This window comes from Larus michahellis, chromosome 5, assembly GCF_964199755.1.
Source record: "Larus michahellis chromosome 5, bLarMic1.1, whole genome shotgun sequence".
In the NCBI taxonomy this organism is placed as follows: domain Eukaryota; kingdom Metazoa; phylum Chordata; class Aves; order Charadriiformes; family Laridae; genus Larus; species Larus michahellis.
This window is the reverse complement of record NC_133900.1, coordinates 71,463,494-71,484,005: the sequence shown is the minus strand read 5'-3', so window position 1 is coordinate 71,484,005 and position 20,512 is coordinate 71,463,494. Positions and strand designations below refer to the sequence as shown.

Sequence of the window (20,512 nt, the reverse complement as noted above, 5' to 3'; positions counted from 1 at the left end):
CTGTTGCACAGATGTATTTTTAATGAAAAAAAGCTCAGTGCTTACTTATGTGGGTGTATATATGTATAATGTATATTTTATGTATGTTATATTATATATAATATATACACAGTTTGAAAACAATGTGGTACAACCTTGATGGATTATTTCTCCATTGTAGACCTGCTGAAAGGTACATTTTTTGAGAAAGTTATTTTTTAAAAAAAATCAATTAAAATGGAACATTGTGTTGAATGACAGAGCAATATTTAGATAGCTCTAGCCAGCATGTATATTTATTTTGGTATGAGTTCTAGCTCTAAATTCCACTTTAGAGGAAGAGAGGTCTTGCTTGGCAAAATTTCCTGCATTTCATCAAAGAGAAAAGGGACTGGGAGGTAGCATTTACCTCTTCAGAGTTTTAAAAACATGAGATATGCAGTACATCATAATGTCGTGTTCCTCCTACACGGGTACGCATTATTCCATATGCTTGAAGACGATCTCTCTGCAGTACTGCAGGAAGGCAGCGTGACAGTAAGTGGGTCCTCAAACATGGGAGTCCCACCAGGGCTCAAGATTTCTGGACTCGGGATTCATGTTCGTTTGAGTCTTCTTTAAAGGATGAGAATCGATCAAAAGTGATTTCACTTCATTGGCTTTGGATCCTGTTGTAAACAATTTCTGCGGAAAAAAAATTCCTCTTAACAATGTTACTTCTAAGGAGACCTGAAATCCTGACTCTAGTGAAGACAGAAGGTTTTCCTCCATTGATTCAGTAAGGTCGAGAGTTTACCTAAAGGCCTTTTTTTTTTTTTTTTGAAGTTGTATGTCATGCATATTATGTTTGAAATGATGCACCACAGTACTAAATAAAGTGCTGCTGGCTGCATTGGAGCCATTTACATCTGTCAGCCTGCAGAAGAGCCCTCATCAGAAAAATACAACATTTAAGGTTAAAGATAACAACGACAGAGTGTTAGTTTTTAAGAAATAAACACACACATTCTTTCATGCCCTGTAAGCTCCTGCAGGGCTTGTCTTTACTGACAAAGCGTATGTGTGTGTGTGTTGGGGTTTTTTTTTGTGTCTTGCAGCATAATTGAAACCTGCTTGAGTTACCCTAACAGAGAGACCCTAATTTGAGCATCATTGGAACAATTAGCCTTTATTAGTTTCTGGTGAAAAATATGACTGCCCTTTCTTCAGTGAGGAAGCATGTTTTTTATTTCACTGTGTTAAACCCAAAACACCCTAAATAGCTGAAAGCAAAGTCCATAAACCAATCCCTTTAGGATGTGAAGTCAAGGTATCTGCAAAGCATCTAAAATCAAAGCCTGTTCTTTACTGAGAAGACTGGAGAAAAGAATAAGGTGATTTTATTTTTTTCTTTAGCAATACATATAGCAGAAGGGTATTAGTGGAGAACAATTGCCTCCATTCAATTTTTTTCTCAGCTGACCAGTTTGGTTTTTTTTTTACTTGATTCAGAAATACAGTGATGAATAAGAACTTTGGATTAAAAAAATCTTGAACTAGCACAATGGACCTGCAACATTTTCTTGCCTTGATAAAGCAGATTTGACCTCTGGCTGTGAGCCAGCAGGAACCACCGAGACAGACGTATTAAACTCAAAACAAGAGAGGGACTTTTGTCATCCAATGCATTGGAGTCTGCGAGTCTGGAAAAAATGAGACTGTAGTGTCTTGGAGAATGAGCGAGGGACTGTAAGAGCAGAAAGTTCAATATTGACCTGCTCTAGATGAGTAATTTGTTATAAAGGTTATTTTCCAGTATTTGTAAAGCCCTCGTATTTTATTCCACAGACATTTAGGTTATAATCATCTACTTGAAATAGTGATCATTAGTGGATTTCTGAATTCCATTGTGACCTGAATATCTGTGTGCTTATTTTTGTACTGCATGCACATTTTCAGCAATTCAAATAATACAACACAAACTGCAACAGAAAGCTGGAAATGTTGAAAAATCTGATTAGTCCTTTTTTGATTCTGCATTTTGAATTTTTGTAATTAAGGATTTTTTTGTGACAACTGTCAGTATTTCTCTGAGAAAATGGATACATCACAGTCTATTCATGTCAATTAAATGAAAGTGTGTGCTTGTTCATTAATTGCATAAAATCTCTTTATTCTTTTGTTACTCAGTTTAGCTTTGATCATCTCCCGTATTTTCATCTGGAACCAATGCAAGCTTTCTTGCTTGATGTATAGCAGCTATATATACTGGAACATACTTCTTTCTCAGAAAAGAGTGGCTATATTTTATGGTACTTGGTCTTCCAAAGCATAAAATAATATGATAGTTTGTTTTATTTTAAAACCGTGAAAGAAAATGTAAGGGGGATTTCCAAGATTGTGTTGGCTGCATAAGAAACAGTTAATTCTGTGACCTACATGCTGTGTCTCAGACACAAGCCTGCTCAGTGGCCTGTGATAAAAGACCTTATTAAATACTGTAATGATTTATGTATGTCTGCAGACAGATATAACCTTTAAAAAGGAAAAACATAAAGGGAAGCAAAGGGAAACTGCTCAAAACCAAGTCCTGTAGGCTCAGAAGTAGAGAAGAAATTAGTAGCACAGATTTAAATCATCCAGGCAAACATACCCTAATGTAGATGTTCATGGTGGCTACCAACAGCTGTGTGATCTGAAAAACGATTAGTCTGTGGTTTTGTAATGTACATTAGTTTGTTGTTCAAACTGATGTGCTAATCCGTTTTCTCCCTGTAATGGGATCTTTTCTACCCATGCTCTTATGATCCATCCCACTTTCCAATACCACTCTGCCATCAGTCATGTGTAATTGATCTCTTGTCCTCTGTCTAGAAGGGGGTTGTATTTGCTTTGGTTTTCCTGAGTATTTTATTTATATATTTTTTAAAGGTACATGCTTAGTACTACATGAGGCAACAGCTAGAGTGTGGCATTTGCTTATGTGCAGAGGTTTGTCACGGTTCTGTGTTCCTGTCAAAGCTCCTTCCAGAGTTCCTCTTGGAAAAGCTGCTGCAGAGCAGAACCCTACCCTGTGATGAAGGTTTAGTGATGCCAAAGAGCAGAAGTGTGATCTACAGTTCATTCATTCCTTCAAACTTAAAGCTCTCTGGCTTTAGGCGATGTTTTAGATCAGAACTGCACTGCGCGGGGAGGTTTACAGCTTTTTACAGAGTTTGCATTACAGCATTTATGAGTTTGGTTCTTTGGCTACAGATCATTAACCTTGAAATATTAATTGGATTTGCAGCCATGCAAACATATGTTCCCCAGAACTGCAAAACTGAGCACTGGTAGCTGTGTTTTCATTTCTGTTCACCTGCCTTTTCATGGGGCAGTGTGTGATAAGGGGGCCTTTTTTCCCCTGTGTATTTTCTTTGCACGCTGTCCTGTGTAGCCTTGCAGGAAATGTGAAGTCTCCAGTGGAGATGAAAATATAAGATTATTGACATACCATGGTTTAAAAAACATTTTTTCATTCACTTCTCTCAGACACCCAGTGTTTGTGGTAGTATCTTTGATCTTCCCAATCCCAAACAACAGTGATCCAAATGCAGTATACAATTCCTAAATATCTTTTACGTTGCTGTATTTATCAGCTTCCTTTGTTTTTCTTCAAACCTGTTTTTCTTTGCCAGCTGGGAACAAGCAGATAGGAAAATTGTGTTTCATGTATCTTTCTTCAGATAAGATTTTTTAAATCATCCATTTAGAGTTTTGATTTTAAGATAAAGCAGAAGGCCTAACCAGGACAGAAAACCATAAGATTTTCTTTTGTAAGATAGTACTAATAATGTATAACATGATACAAGGGTTATTTGTTTATTCTCTAATGGAGAAAAAAAATGAGGTAGACTACTGTAAGCCAAAAGTTATCATCTGGATTACTTTGAAATTATGATGGGCCAATAATGATGAGCCTCGAGTAGAGGTACTTAACCAACTGGCGTTACCAGGAATGTCTGTTTTACTGAGCTCATAGACTCTTAGTCAGGGAGAACCGTACTCTGGTTTTCAGCTTGGCTTGTTTTGACTCTAGATGTTAGTTCCAGGAGAAAAGAGGGTGCATTAGCACAGTTCTTTCAGGTCAAAGAGAGCGCTTTGTCTCTTGGTAGGTGTCGTGGGTGGGAGCCGGGGAACCATGATGCTGTATCAGTGTGCTAGAGGACTAAGGAATTCTGCTGTCATGGCTAATTCAGCTAGCCCAGGTTTAAGAATTAGGTCATACCTGATTAAAGACACTAGGTGGTTTGTTTCTGCTGGGTTTTGTGCTCTTTTGTTTTAAAAAGAACCTCTGAGTCAAATAATTAAGGGGGGGGAAACCCACCAACAGTATACTCCTGTTACTCTGATGATGAATGAACCGAAGTATGTATCAAATGTTACTCTGAATCGTCATATTTTCTCGTGCTGATATCTGCATGAAGGTCTGCCATCACGTCTGCTGTCACTTCCGAGTCATGCCAGCACCTATATTCAGTTAACCAAGAAGTAGAAGGCTTTTGGCCTTTATGTGTGTTTTGAGCAAAAGAATGTTTCTTGTATGTGTATGCTCAGGTATATGCGTTGCCTCGTGAGTGGGGTGTTGAGTCTTTCTGGGGTTTATTGAGAGGTTTTTTGTTTGCAGTGAGTCTTTGGGAAATCAGTTTGTTTTGATGAAGCTGTTGTGAAGCATTTTATGTGGGTTATGGTAAGGGTTCTTGTAAAACACACACAAAAACTTGCCAGGTGCTAGAACCCAACGGGGTTTCTCACGTCTACCTGGCTTGGAAGCACTGAGAGGGGAAGAAAGCAGGGAAGGAAGCCAAGCCCTTCCATGGAGGGAAATACACGGGATGGACAAGAGTGTCCCTTTCAACTCGCCCTTCTGTCAGGACAGCGGACTGGGAAGGGAAAGAAATACAATGGATGCCTCCACTGGAGAATTTTAAACACAGACTAAAAATGGCCAGCAAAAAAAAAAAAAACAAAACAGTTCACCATCTTTACTAATAAGAGATTCACCTGCTGCCAGCTAGAACTGATTGTCTTTCACCAGTTTTTTGCCTTCTTAAGATATACTCTGTTCAGTGCAAGGACTGCATTTATCTTTGTGTTCGGAAAGCAGCTAACAGATTGCAGGTGTGGTTGGGATATGCAGAGTAATGAGGAAACGATATGCTTGTTGTATATATTTAGTTCTTCACCTCTCTTAAGATGATTTAGAAAATCTTTCTCTCTGCTAGTATTCTGTTATTCAATTTAATATTGAAGTACTTGTAAAAACATCCTTTCTTCTGGCACAGTAAAAAATCTGTATTTTAAAAGCTGGCAAAGATAAATATTTAATACCCCCAATGGGCATCGCAGCACTTTCAGCAAGATTCATGAGCATCTGATGTGCCAAAAACAATTCTACAATCTTGAGATTAGATGACCTTAATAATTGCTAAAAAATGGATATTTTAGTATCTCGTGTAGCCCTGAAGTGAAGCACACCCCTGAGTGGTGACCCCTCCTTTGTTTCCTCTTTCACCTTCTCCTTCATCTCCCTTTAAAATCTTGAAAGTCAGTGCTTTTGTGGGTTTCCAGCAGAGCTGGGTCAGGAAGCAGCAGTGCAGAAGAATTTGCATATTGGTTTCCTTGCTTGCAAAGCAAAAAAAAAAAAATAAAAATCTAATAACGCTTCCACAAAAAAATCTGGAGGCTTGAGAGGCTTTAATTTTTTACCCACACTCGCTGAAGGGTTCTGCACAAATTGCAGAGTGTATTTGCTGTCTGATGCCTTAGATGAGATGTGTCATTAGTGACTCGTTATGTACCAGAGGAACAAGAGGCAGACTCTTTAGCTGGGTTCTCTGCTTGGCGAAGGAGGCTGGATGAGTCTGTTGTGCAAGCTGAACGAAGGCTGAAGGAGGAGGGAGGTTTTAAAGGGAAGGAAGGAGAAACTCATTAATCTTTTTACCCACTGGTGAATTTTATTCCTCCTTTAGTTTGCCAAAGTTGACATATTATACATATTTAAAATACTTTGGTGTTTTGGGGTCTTTTTTGGAGGACGGTGGTTCCCAAATGGCACACCAGTGGTGGTGCATGAGCTTGATCTACTCACTGACTTCACAGCCGTTTTTAGAAGGCGGCAAATGAATATTCAGTGTCGCTTTTAAACTCTGAAGATTATTTATTTACTGTATCTCAAGAAGAGGGATTAATTGGTAACTCCAGGGTGGACCTGCTTGCTGTTGCTGCTCCTGGGCTGTGTACCCATCTGGGCAGGGTCCCATTGGAGTCAGCAGGGTTCCCAGCGGTCACTGGTGCCTGCTTCCTTCGACAGCTCCCACGATCCTTGCCTGCCTTCCTGAGAGCCACGGGATGCTGCTGACAGCAAAGAAAGCTCTGTGGCACAAGGCGGCAGCGCTGGCCAATCAGTGTTGGCCTTTGCAAGGTCAGAATTGCACTGACTACCTAACAGGGAACTGGAATGATGGAGACAATTGCACATCAGTTCACCAGAACAACACAGCATTTCAGGACAGCATAACATTTCAGAAGAAATGCATGAGTAACACTGAAGCAAGCAGGGTACCAAGGGCTGAGCACTAATTGACATCAACACTTGATCCATCTTGGCAAGGGGAAGCTTGGGGTGCAAGCAGTGCTATACAGTGGCAGATGTTCAGTTATTAATTGTAAATTTTCTCACTTCTGCTTTTGGAACTTGTGCCTGCCTAGTCCTGCAACTCTCTAGGAGGCATCGTGGCTAGCAAGAGGATTTGGGTGTAAGACTTGGATGTTAGAGCTGGTGCACTGTCTGATTACTGACTTAAGCAAAAAGTTGCAAGGAAACCAAGCTCAGAGATGGGACGGCATTTGATTTGGCATTGTTCAGTGGTGGCGTCTATTGCTATGTTAAATACTTACAAGAGAGCAGGAATTTGGTATGGGGTTGTTCAGGAACTATTATTGCTGAACCTTTAGGGACCATCATAAGTGTATGGTGTGTCTATTAAGGAGCCACACCAGTAAGTCTGTTGTGCATCCTTCTCTGGCAGTGCATTGCAACTTGAGAATGTGAGATACCCATAGTGTTCTCTGGAGGAAATCCTGGTCTCATAGAAAGACTCCCATTGACTTAGTGTGAGGTCTGTATTTCACCCACCGTAAAGCCTAAGAGTAAATCATTGAATCATAGAATGGTTTGGGTTGGAAGGGACCTTGAAGACCATCTAGTTCCAACCCCCCTGCCGTGGGCAGGGACACCTCCCACTAGACCAGGTTGCTCAAAGCCCCGTCCAGCCTGGCCTTGAACGCTTCTAGGAATGTGGTTTTTTTTCAGAATTAAAGTTTTTTATTCTCTACCCCGGTAAATGTAGGGTAGAGGTGATGCCACTCAATTTCTTCCATTTTGTTTGTTTGCAAAAAGCACCATATGTGGAAAGTAATGTCGTCTTGGCTTGTTCTGCCAACTGAGTGCTCTGGTTGGCTAAACATCCTTCTGCTAAAAAAATGTATAATATTGTTTTATTTTAAAGGTCATTTTTAATTTCTTCTAGAAAAAAGCCTGCTTTCCTCTTATGATAGCTTATCTTTTTATTAGTGCTTTGCATTTGCTATTGTTTGCTACCTCAGTTAAACTTTCTGTAGAAATGATTGCTGTAATCCACAAAAAAATTTAATTTTCTGGTTAAAAGCCAGGAAGTGAGATATACCAAGTTAGTGTGAATCTCACAATAGACATAGATGTAATCCAATTGTATTTTCTTTCTCTTCAATTAGAGCTCTAGATACTAGCTAAAATTTCAGTTCTACTGTATCCGTATTTGTGCTTTTTCCTTTATGTCTCTGTGGTTGTGTGTCCTACTATTTACTGCTGCCTTGTTTCCTCCTTTATACTAACAAAAGTATTTTACTGTAAAGAATTTCTTGCCTCCACAGCTACCTTCCCTGGCAAGTCATGTATTCTTCCTTGTTCCTTTGAATGTTTTCACTTTGCCATTCTCAAATTATATTTTAATTTATTTATCTTTGAGCATAAGATCATCTACAAGGCCTTGATTTTGTTCTCCTCCTAGTCGGGGATCTTTAACTGACTATTTGGTGTTGCATGACAAGATTTCCATAGCTGGATACAGCAGTGTGTTGTGTGCTCTGATACATGTTCAGATATTTTCTGTTTTCTTTTTAGTGCTTTGCTGTGCGATCTCTGGGCTGGGTAGAAATGGCAGAAGAAGATCTTGCTCCTGGAAAAAGTAGTGTTGCTGTGAACAATTGCATCAGACAACTCTCTTACTGTAAAAACGACATCAGAGATACTGTCGGCATTTGGGGAGAGGTAAGAATGGAGTGAACTTCTCCTCCCCATGGAACATCCCTCTCATGTCATGAAACATCTTGAAAGAACAACTCTGTAGGCAAATAGGTCCATGCTGTGTATTTGGGACTTCCCTATCCCAGCTGGCACTGCTAGAAAATATAAAAGGGTTAAGGAAAGTGTTGACGGGAAGCGTTCCAAACTTTTCAGGATAGCCGGTGCCACAAAGACATTATCTTTGCCATTTGCATCCATACTAGTACACACCTGTGCAATAGCGTTGGGATAAACTGTTACAGTCATTGGAAGTCTTTCTCCTGACCCAGAGGTTTGAGAGTGGTGCTTTGGAACAGCATTTTCACACGTTTCCCAGTGACGAAAGGGCTTCAAGGAAACCTGGACTGCTGTGACCTGTGCTTTTAAAATGTTTGAGAGGATTGAGACTGATGGACAGATGGCTTATTTTAAGATGATTATTTTATCAGTGTTTCAGAAGGAAATTAATTTTATGTCATCAGTCTGTCTGTTGGTTCCTGTCCAGTAACTTGAATCTGTTCACCAGTGTCATCCAATATTGAAGGATGTCAAATTTCCACACACTGAGGGGAAAAACAGAGAGCTCAGCTGTCCGCTGTCTTGGTTTGGTGGTGGGTCAGTACACCTTCATCAGCTGAACCGTGCGAGCTCTGTGCTTCTCTCTAAATTGGCAGCAAAACAGGATACCACTGCGGGAGTGCAGGGAGAAGCGTGAAGGGAGAAACGTGGTGTGGACAGAGGTGAGCTGGGGACAGATGAAGTAGGTGGTGTGGAGGGATCAGTAAGTGAAACAAGAAGAAAGGAGTTATAGCTGTGGGGTTATAGCTGTGGGATGTACAGAGGACGTAGGAGACAAACCCGTAGGAAAACATCTTCATTATTTGATTGATCATGGAGCAACTTAAACTTCAGCCAAATCTTCTATCTCTCTCCTGACCTGTTTTGAGGAGGGTTACACTAATGTGGATTTACTACCCAAGATCTGGATGCAAAACTGACGTAAGAGTGAATGTTGTTACCTTTGCTGGTATTTGTGTGATCAGCATTGCCAAACCAAAGAGGAATTAAAAGAAAGACTTGTCTGTTTCAGTAAAAATTTTAGGAAAAATATCCTTCAGTCTCCCAAGTTATTGTTACAGTCTAAGGCTTGTGTTCAGTGTCCCGGCTGTGACCACAACAATGCAGACACACTTCAGAGGAGCAGCTGGGGAAAAGTGCCTGTCTGAAAATGAAAGTGATGTTTTAAAGTAATTTCATAAGGGGTTTTTTATGTAAGAAATATATGCTGTACATATAAATGAACAAGATAACCTTAGTTTCCCTTTTCCTTATTTCTGGGAACAGTTTTATTTAGTTAATATGGCTAGACAAGCAATTAGAGATGTGTCAGTCATGGGCTTTGGACTTACTGATGACCCTGGGAGGGGAAAACCCACTCTCTTTACGTGTGTGTAATCCCATGCGTTTTTCAGGTGACAGAATTTTGATCAACTTGAAATATATCCTTTACTTTGAAATCATATGCTTTATTTTAGTTTAAGAGTTAACGTTCACATTTTTCCATATTTCTCTCTGCCAGTCCCATTGTTCTGTGTTGGAAAACCGTGCAGGTTTTCAAGCCAAACTGGTGAAAAGTTTTGGTCCTCTTGAAAGGAAGTTTTAATTAAGAGTGCTATTCATAAAAAAATATTAAAAAAATCAGCCTGACAAAACAAGAGAGACACTGTACTTGAATAGGTGGCCCCTGAAGTAAATTGTCTTCTTGATTTTAAAAGAAATCATTATAACCACATTTTTCTGCTGGCAACGTGATGCTTCGAGAGTGATTGCAAGAGGCATGTTTTAGAGAGGAATCTGAAAAAAGTGTGCTATTCACTGACATATCAGATGGAGCACATACGGCAGAAATCTGTTATGAAGCTAGAACTGATGACTGCAGATAGAGGTTTTAAGATAGCCTAAAGATTTATTTTAGCTAGAATGTAATGAAAGTGAAATTGGGAGTAGGACCAGCCCCAAGTTTTCATGATTTAATAAAACAAAACACAAAAACCCCACACACTCTGGGTAAAATCCTGACCCTGCAGAAGCTTTGTCACTGGCTTTAATGTGGGATTTCATGCCCTCCGCTCCTCCCCAAAAGAAATTCCCTGTAAGTTTCTAACTTACACGGCTCTATAAAATCTAGGAAGAAAAATACGACTCATCTGTTTGTGTTGCTACTTTGCCATGCATTATATTCCTGTACGTTACAAAATCACTTACATGAGAAAGACAGGTTGTTGCCATTGACCTATATACCACAGTATGTAACACTTCCCTGAGTATATAACACTGCTGGGACTGCGCCCTCCTTTCCTTTATTCACTTTCCCTGCATGGCTCTTCCAGCGAGAGCCACCTTCATCTTGGACCATCAGGTCTCTGCCACTCTTCAGCAGAGATAGTGAGGTCTATCTTCAAGCTCCCAGTCTGTCCAAATCATGTCTTCTTGCCCTATGAGGTGTTTTCATCTCTAAAATAGCTTTTGTATAATAAGGCAACAAAGCTTAGCAAAATATATTGCTTCTGGCTGCAGCCATGCTATCCCTTGAGCATTGCAAGGATAATTTCCTGTGACTTACGTTGCTTATCTGCCCATTCTCCAATCTTTTCCAGCTAATTTGGATTCAGTTTTATTACCCTAATCCCAGTCTGTTTTGCATGATGAACAGATTTTACCTTCGTGTAATAATTTTCTTCTGGAATAAATATATGAGTAGAAAATGGGTCCAAAAAGCAATCTTTGTGACACTTGGTAATGTTCTTCACACAATCTGTTTACTGCTTCTGACCTCCAAGCAAATTTCTCACCCTTTTTCTTTGCAATGACTGTTTTCTGTTTGATTTCCTTCGTCGTCCTGGTCTGCCTCGTGCCATCCTGGCTTCTGTGTTTTGTTTCCCATGTTTCTTTTCGTGCGTGCCACAAGCAGTGCAATGCTGCTGATGCACCCCATTGACACGCATGGTGATGGCAGCTACATCTGTTTCTGCTTCTCAAGGAGCAGCCTGTGTATCTCCAGCATTGCGTCTCTGCTGCAGCTGTACTTTTTTCATTGGGCAAAAATGTTCCTGTGTTGGCATCACATACACTAGCCTGTGTCCCCTTCCTCTCCCACACCCCTCTTGGTTCCAGTGCTGGGTCACAGCTCCCCTTTGAGTCCCTGTTAGGAGATTTGGCAGGGGGGAGAGAGGTGGTCAGGACCACCTGCCCCGTGCTGCCTAGCCTGGAAACCCTGAAAGTAGGCCCTCCCAGGGTGACAGGAGTGTATGTCCTAGACACAAAATTAACATCATTAAGATCTGAGCCACTGTAACCAAGCGGGAAGAGGGTTTCTGTGACACTGAGGTGAAGAAAAAGGTCATTTTTGAAACGTGTCAGTAGGAAGTCAGCCCCTTTCCATTCTTTCTGTTCATTTATAGATTCTGGCACAATAGAGAGGAAACAAATTACTCTATATTTAGCTTTTAGCTTCCACCTTCTTATTATTATTATCAGCAGGAGCTTGTCTTACCTCTTGGCAATAGGTCCATGACCATTTCCATGGGATCCCACGGTCTGCAGGGTAGGTGTACAGCCTCTGAGAAGAGAGCTGGTAACTGACAGAAGAGGCAGCAGACCTTTTGCAAATGCTAACCATAGGAGGAAGATTAGCATTTGAGAATTAGCATCAAAAGGAAAATTGCCTCTAAATTTCTTTCTTCTAAGGGGAAAAAAAGCATTCTCCTTGTTCTTACATGCCAGAAGAATTAGGGAGAAATCCTGGCTCCAGGATTCTGCAGTCACTGGCAGAATTCACGTTCATGTCTTAATGCTAGGTTTTCCCCTTTAATTAATCTTTCTTCAGAGAATCCTGTAAATCCTTTGACGCTTACAAATTGCTGTCTGTTCCCATGACCCTCTGGTTAAAGTTTATGGAAACAAAGCATGTTGTTTTAAGGAAGAAACTCTTCCTTAAGAGTACAGGTTTTAATGTGAGCCTTTACTATTAAGACAGTTCTTGACTTCTATTATGTTTGGAAGGATTTACTTGAGAAAGGATAAACACGTCATTTGTTGAATAACTCAGTAGCTTGGGGTTGAATGAGTCAAACAGTTGCATTTAAAAGACATCAAAGCTTTTTGTGATTGGGATCATTTAAAAATATAGTAGTAGTAAGATACTATCTTATACTGCCTTAGATCTTTTTCACACCAGAAGTAAATGAACTTGTTTTCAATTGTTCTTGGAACAAACTGAAACTTTGAGTAAATTAAGAGGATGCAAGTATGAACAGCACAGGGATAACACCTTGATCGCAGGCAGTTTGAGAGGGAGATGTACTGTGTAACTGTATTTTGTCTGGAGTTGCAGGGCAAAGACATGTACCTTATACTGGAAAATGACATGCTGAACCTGATTGACCCCATGGACCGCACAGTTCTCCATTCGCAGCCCATTGTGAGCATCCGAGTCTGGGGCGTGGGGCGTGACAACGGCCGGTGAGTCTTCGCTCTCCTTATCCCTCCTGCCTTGGTGCTATTTCTGTCTGCTGATACAGAGTACACGTATGCCTGGAACAAGTTTGGTATCAAGCTATTTATTTGATTGAGTAATTGTGTCCCAGGGGCTATGAGAGGATGGATAGATTCTTCTTTTTCTTGCTGGTGTTACTTTTTAAAATCTCTGCTTGTCGTAGTTTATCACTTATATGCTGTTTTGCTAAACCTGTATTGAGCAAACCTTTCAGGTGAATTCAGCCAGGTGCATAAAACTGCACACGCAACATTATTTTGCTTCAGATTATATATAATACTTTTTAATGTAAAACTGTATTTTCGAATGTGTCCTGTTTCTCCTGGCTATGTGAAAGCATGTCTTCCTGATGGTTCAAGTTAAGTGCGCTGCTTAATGCTTACTGTATGCACGTATGTACACTTTCTTGATATACTTGATTTGATGGAGAAAAAAGTTGAATTGAGGGAAGAGTAATGGTTTTAAGCCAGTACAACTACTTAAGGATCTTGATGCAAGAAAATTCATAAGTGTTTTGCAGAAAACTGAGGTTTGTCCTTGAAACCTGACTCTTGTGAGCTGAAGTCCTTCCTTGCCATAGGGAGCAACTGTGAGTGCGTGCTAAAGGCTTTCCTGCCCTGGAGCCAGTCTTTCCTTCATTCCTGACTGGTCTTCTTTTGGTAGCATCTTTCTTTGTCATGTATCATTGCTGTGGGAACAGGGTTGTGAAGGTAACTTAGAGCAGGACCACGAGCTGTCTCCCTGTGCCATTGAGCATTTTGATGTATCAAAAACATCGCCATTCACACTGAGAAATTCCAGGATCTTCGGACGGTACCCATCTTCACACATGGGTAGTATGGATTGAATAATGTTAATGAGCTGCTGCTTTTTGTGTCCATGTTTGATTATTGAGATATTTGCAATAGTACAGTTGTTTGGGTTTTTTGACTTTTGATGGAAAATGTCATTTTGGACCTGAAAAAATCTTTCCCAGGAAAAGATTTTCTGAAACTTTTTTAATCCCTCCCAAAGTTTCTGATTGTCTCTGGCTAAATTTCCAAAAGGAATGGCGAGACCTTATTGTGGCCTTTCAATACCTAAAGGGGTCCTACAGGAGAGATGGGGACAAACCTTTTATCAGGGCCTGTTGTGATAGGACAAGGGATAATGGCTTTAAACTGAAAGAGGGAAGATTTAGACTAGACAGAAGGAAGAAATTTTTTACAATAAGGATGGTGAAACACTGGCCCAGGTTGCCCAGGGAGGTGGTAGATGACCCATCCCCAGAAACACTCAGGGTCAGGTTGGACGGGGCTCTGAGCAACCTGATCTAGTTGAAGATGTCCCTGCTCATGTCAGGGGGGTTGGACTGGATGGCCTTTAAAGGTCCCTTCCAACCCAAACTATTCTGTGATTCTGAGATAAGTGTTTCTGTGACCCAATTCCATCTTTCTAAATTTTTTACTTCTATAAATGACTGATGGTTGGAGTTGGTTTTTTTACCGTTTTTCACTTCTATTGATGCAGATTTTTGACATCTAAAAGGGGCAAATCCAGTTTGAAATGGTGGGAAGTAAAAAGGTTTTAACTTCTTATGAATAAACCATTACAGTGCTTTGTTTGCCTTAGAAAATGAGTGCATTGGACATTTCGCTTAAAGTCAGGTTTTGTAGTAGCTCCTTTTGGTCAGGAAATAAATAGAGCATCTTAAGGGGCACCTCAATGTGATGCAGCTTTACAAACTAAAGGAAGCCAGCTTTGCTTTTTGTTAGGTTTTCTGAAGCATTTACAGTAGTTCTTTCAAATATTTAAATTTCTTTGGAAAAGAAAATCATTCCATTATGTTGTTTATAAAATCACGAGTCACATTTCTCCAGGCTGGCTACCTGCTTTTCCTAAAGACAGAACTGGTCATAGAAACATTGAAGTTGAAAAGGGACATTTAAGAGAAGTGTGCCTTTTGCAATCATGTGGCACCGAGAATGTTGCGAGCTTTTGGTGAAATGTATTTGAGGGTGGGAGACAATAGCAAACTCTCCTAGATGAATATAAGCCCCATCAGTAGGACAAGAGTTGGTGTAAAAGGTTGTGTGCGCGCAGGTCATTGTGTCTGCTCTGACCTACGGGTCTGCTGTGATATCCCGCATTTACTAAAAGCTACATAAAAGGCACAGGAAATACCATCTCTGATCCCACTCCAGCCATTTTTTGAGCCATATCTGGGGACTGAAGATGAATTACAGTTTTGTTGAGACTTGCGCAGAAATCCATGTTTCTGTTAAGGGGAAAAAAAAAAAAAAAAAAAATTATGGAATATGTGGGAGAAGTACACATCCAAGTTGAAAACAAATAAACAAACAAACAAAAGCAATAAAAACCCAACCAAATAAATCCAGTGTTCTCTCTCTTGGTCATAAAAGGTAGAAGCTTCCTCTGCTGTTTTCCTGAAATGAGATTTTGTTTGTGACATTGACAATACAGAGAACATGGCAGAGTAAAGCAGCTAATGTTTTCTCATGTTCCTACTGTCAGAAGTGGGAGTTGGCCTATCTGCGTTGCAAGTGAACATTTCCTGTTTCTAGAGAACATGACTTTTCTTGGTTGGTTGCTGTAAATAACAGCAAGAAATAGTTTATTGAAGGTTTAATATATAAACACGCAATCAAAACCAGCCTTAATATTTCATTTGCTGGCACAGTAATGTTCTTAGCCACTTTTATTGGAATCTGGTTTTTTTCATCATAAGAGGTTTGATTTCAGAGCTTTCTTATTTTTAGCCCTTCATAAGAATTTTAATATATGCTTCTGCAGAAATTTTGTGTCCAGTATGACTTTCAGGACTGGAGCCCACTCTTTCTGAAATTTAATTTTATTGACCCATTTAAAAAAATAAGATTGTAAGGAAAGCAGTGTAGCCACTGTTTGTAAGTAAATTCAGACTGCATGTGATGTTAAATAGCAGAAGATCCCAAAGACAAACAGAAAGAAGAAACTCATGACCGAATAGTCAGATGTACAGTGTGTTTTGGGCATAGAGAGGTTCACTACAGGAAACACGCTTTGAAGGGTAGCATAAATGATGTAGCTTTTACTGAAGAAACACTACCACACCAGAAAAAAGCATGTGGTGACAGGAGAACCCACGCTGAGAAAACCATATTGTTGAGGTGGAAATTGCAGTGCATCTGTCTTCACACACACGTTAGCACGCAGTCCTTGGGCTCATCCTGGTAATAGTACTGGTCCTGAGGTGAGAAACACCAGAGCCATTCACTGACTGCAAAAGCAACTCTCCCTGATATGACTTTGCCATCATCAGAGAAACGTGAGGGGATTGCATTGCTGCTTTTGGTGGATTAATTGTCCAGGAAGTTGATGAAATCCCAGTTTCTGGGATGAAGCCCTTCCAGAAGTTACTTGACGTGAATTTTGTTTGTAAGTTACATTTTCTGGTCCAGGACCCTATAATAAAATATATTGTATTTCTTGTGAAAGGCAGTGTTTCAATTTTAAAATATTGTAGAAATGTATATTTTCATCTATTTTGAGCTATTTGAACCCCATAACGATCTGCAGGCCCTCCTTTTTAACTCTCTTTTGCTTGTAATTTATTTGGGTAGATTTTGCTTTGGAAGATGAAGAGGTTTTCTAGTAACACCTGACCAGGTGATTTTCTAAGCTATGCCGTAATGAAAGATTGATGAAATACAGAGATCTGCTGATGAAAGTTTAATCTGAGGATGTGTCTGCTAACTCACCTCAGGCAGAAACATCTTCAGGGAGGCTGCAATCACTCTCTCCACACGTTACACTATTATCCTGACCTCTAGAGTTCCTTTTTTTTTTTAACAGTTCTGTGATAAGCAAAGGCTTCATCCTTTTGTTGACTTAGGCTGTGAGGCGATTTGCTGTTTTGAAAGGTGGCATCCCTTGTTTTCGATTAATCAGCCAGCAAAATATGTTTGACCTTAAGAAAGGCTGGAACACCTTTGTAAAATCATGAACAAAAGCAGGTTCCCACAAATGGGTAGTTATGCATGTATGTGTGTGTATGTATATGCGTAGACTCTGAGCTCTGATGTTTGGTGTGTATATATGGGCATTAAAGGAAAATAAACATACTGTATCTGTCCGTCCTTTCGGCAGACTTGGGTTTCTTAGGTGGTATCGTGTGATTTTTAGAAGTAAAAGCCACTGTGCTCTGTACAGTCTTCCTCTCCTGCTGTGCTGAAAACAGAGCCATGACGATTCATTTATATTATTTGTAAATAAGAAAAGTCCTCGCCCTTGCTTAAATAGTTTGATTTCAAGATCAGTAAGGTCATTGGCACCTGGAGGATTTGTGGTATCACAGGTGTATGTCGTGGTTCACCCCCAGCCGGCAACAAAGACAGTGTATCAGTGAATAATCGCCAGTGCTGTGTTTGCTTCTTAACAAGCCACCCATGACATGTGGGGGTTTTTCTGGGCTTTAAAAACATGTTGGAAAATATTAGTGTAGTGAAGCTATAAAAGAGTTGTTCTTTTCACTTGTGAGCTGCAGGACGTTAATCATTCCTCAGGCTGGGTTTTGTCTCCCCTTCTCAGCTGCTGGTGCGTGGCCTTTGCTTCCTGAGCAGCTCCCTAACAAGGACGAGAGAAAAGGTAATGGCCCATCAATTTTGTAGAAGAGTTTCTGTTAGCACATTTCCCTGAATCCTCCTTTATCTTCATTGCTCTTCCACCAACCCAAAGTGCGCCTCTGCTTTTAAAACCTCTGTGGGACCTTTATTGCCTGAAAGATCATGGTTCCTTCTGTCACGCTGGCCAGGAGAGTTGAGGGTGGGTTCAGGACACAGCTTTGGTGCAGCTGAATATGGACCTGGTTGCTGGATGTTGTGGGCACCTGGCATGTTGGACAAAACACGTGGTATGTTGCTTTGTTCGTCCACTAGCTTTGTCATCACATAGCTCAGTTTTGTTTCTCTCTCTATTGTGCATTTCCCTGGCGGGCTGAGAGGGGAGCGGGGTTGCTCTTGCTTCTTCAGTGGCGGAGAGGCAGATTCTCCAGTACCGCGGTTTTCCTGTCTCTGACTAGACAGGGTGGAAGCACTGCGCTCCCTCCTCTGCCCTAATAATGCCCATTTTGGCAGGTGATGGTGGTGGGGATCTCTTCATCCGTGTGGATGTCCGTTGCCCTGGTTCTTCGAACCGCTCCTGGTTTTCTGCTGCCTGGATATCAGGGAATAAAATGAGGCTGAGAATCAAAAGGGGGAGAAAGGCGGAAAGAACAACTGGGCTGAAGAGAGTAGGATGATGCACACGCCAAAGATGAGGATCAAGCTGCCTCAAAAAGGGAGGGCAAACAGATAAATGGGTAGACACCCTAGGTGAGATGGAAGTAATCCTGTAATGCTGGAAGAGAAGAAAGTCCTAACAACAAAACAGAAATGACCTGAGCTCCGTTATCTCAAGAGTTGTTAGGGCAAGAGCTGAGAAAACTATTGGGATGATGCGGGTGAGAAAACGGGACAAATCTGTGGAAAATGAGGAAAAAGTGGTGTAAAAGTGATGGCTTAGATTCCTCAAAATATCAGGAATTAAAAATAGTATCCTGTCTTGCTGTTTGGACAGCTAAATAAAAATGGCCTGGTTTTAGAGGTGTTTAACACCTGCGCTGTCTGCTGACTTCAGTAGGATCTCCGTATATTCACTGTCTTCAAAAATCCAATGTCTAAATAGAGACTTAGGAACCTTTCTCTAGACATCCAGAATCAGAAGTTTTCACTTGAGCAACAATGCTACAGCAGGTTAAATGGTTTCTTTTTAGGGTCAAGCTAAGAGGGGTAGGGACATGTCTGAGCGAGAACTGGTTTGTTAGAGGGCAGAAAAAAGGGTGAGTGGGGAATGTGGAAGTTGTGCTGCAGGTCGAGTGCCTGTCTCATGGGGTTATGATTCGTATTTCCTAGCTAAAAACTGTGTATATGCAGATATTACCTGCCTTGAGCTCCAGTGTACATCTATCATATGGACATGAGATTTTAGGAGGGTTACCTGGCTTTAATCAGAGAACTAAAAGCTAAGAGAATTAAAGACAATAAATACAAGTTTAGTGTTGTATCTGTAATTTCTCATTCCCCCTTTCAGAGCATGCTGGAGCGTGTCCAGAGAAGGGCAACGAAGCTGGTGAGGGATCTGGAGCACAAGCCTTATGAGGAGCGGCTGAGGGAGCTGGGGGTGTTCAGCCTGGAGAAAAGGAGGCTGAGGGGAGACCTTATCGCTCTCTACAGCTCCCTGAAAGGAGGGTGTAGCCAGGTGGGGGTCGGTCTCTTCTCCCAAGTAACAGGCCATAGGACAAGAGGAAATGGCCTCAAGTTGCACCAGGGGAGGTTTAGATTGGATGTTAGGAAAAATTTCTTCACTGAAAGGGTTATTAAGCATTGGAACAGGCTGGTGGAATCGCCATCCCTGGAGGTATTTAAAAGATGGGTAGACATGGTGCTGAGGGACATGGTTTAGTGGTGGTTTTGTCGGTGTTAGATTGATGGTTGGACTCGGTGATCTTAAAGATCTTTTCCAACCAAAATGATTATATAATTCTAAAATATTTTGCATACAAGCAGTACAACATCAGGCTTCGGTGATGCTATAAGCTACACTTAGCTTATACCTGCATCATTCCGGGGGGTGCTTACGGTCCTCTGGGTTTGCCTTCCATTTGAAGTGATGATTGACTCTGCTCTGAGAGGGAGTCTTTCTCCAATTTCGTGAGAGAAGCTTATCAAGCTGTATGAGATAATGAATAATAAACTTTCTCTTCTGCACTAAAGAGATGTGGTCAAGAAAAGCAGAAAATAAAATAAATTAAAACTGAGATGGGTTTTGCACCTGCTCTTCTGAAAAGATAACACCCTTCAAAGAACGCATAATTCCAGCTGAACTCTTCAAACTCTGAGACACCATTAATCAATATCGCCTGTTCCCCTCACCGTAACCTTGGAATAAGGACAAAACATATTGTTAGGAATCATGTAAATAGGGCATAGGTGAGGGATTACACTGGAGGAAAAGGATTTTACTGGCTTTTCTCACCCATATTCCTAGCAGTTATTTTAGAGTAATCTTTTCCTTTCTCCTTTTCTCTAAACCAACTGCACCTGAATATCCTTTTCTGTGTGTTTTGATAGCATTTTACCCGCTCACTAAGACACAGTTTAGGTGATTATTTATATAAAACTTCCGATTTATATCCATAAGGCCTGACATTATTGTTTGCAAGTGCAGCATGTTCTAGGAGGGGATAATGAAACAATACAGCTGTGAAAGGGGAAATCCAGCCAAGCTTACAGAATTAATGTGTTTTCAAACAAATGTAGTTAAATGGGTGCAAAAAGCTGTGTGCGTGCATTCTTACTTTGATTAATGAGACTGGTTTACTCTAGTTTTGGGATTTAACATGAAAGACACGGTAGACTGAAGGCACTGAAATATTAACTTGAAATAAGCACCCAGAGATTTGCACCAATGTATGGTTTTGTATCAATAGTGGCTTCAGCTGTGTTAGGGCAACATCCCTCAGTCCTTTCTGCCTAATGCCACTAATGAGATGAAAAATGGTTACATGTGACAGTGAGGGATTTTTCGATTTTTACAGATCAGGCTTGTGAGCAGCT

The 20,512-nt window shown here is 40.7% G+C and overlaps 1 protein-coding gene across 35 annotated transcripts in view; it reads left to right on the top strand.

Annotated features, from left to right (window-relative positions):
* The window catches only part of APBB2 (amyloid beta precursor protein binding family B member 2), a 190,446-nt gene that overhangs the window by 131,350 nt on the left and 38,584 nt on the right, over window positions 1–20,512 (top strand). For 18 of the 35 annotated variants that reach the window (XM_074587898.1, XM_074587896.1, XM_074587879.1 and 15 more), the window contains 2 exons: window positions 8,162–8,308; window positions 12,717–12,844. In XM_074587898.1, coding sequence (XP_074443999.1) covers window positions 8,162–8,308; window positions 12,717–12,844 — 275 coding nt within the window. Of the gene's footprint in view, window positions 1–8,161; window positions 8,309–12,710; window positions 12,845–20,512 lie in introns of all 35 variants that reach the window. The other 17 variants (XM_074587874.1, XM_074587892.1, XM_074587877.1 and 14 more) reach the window with 1 other exon arrangement.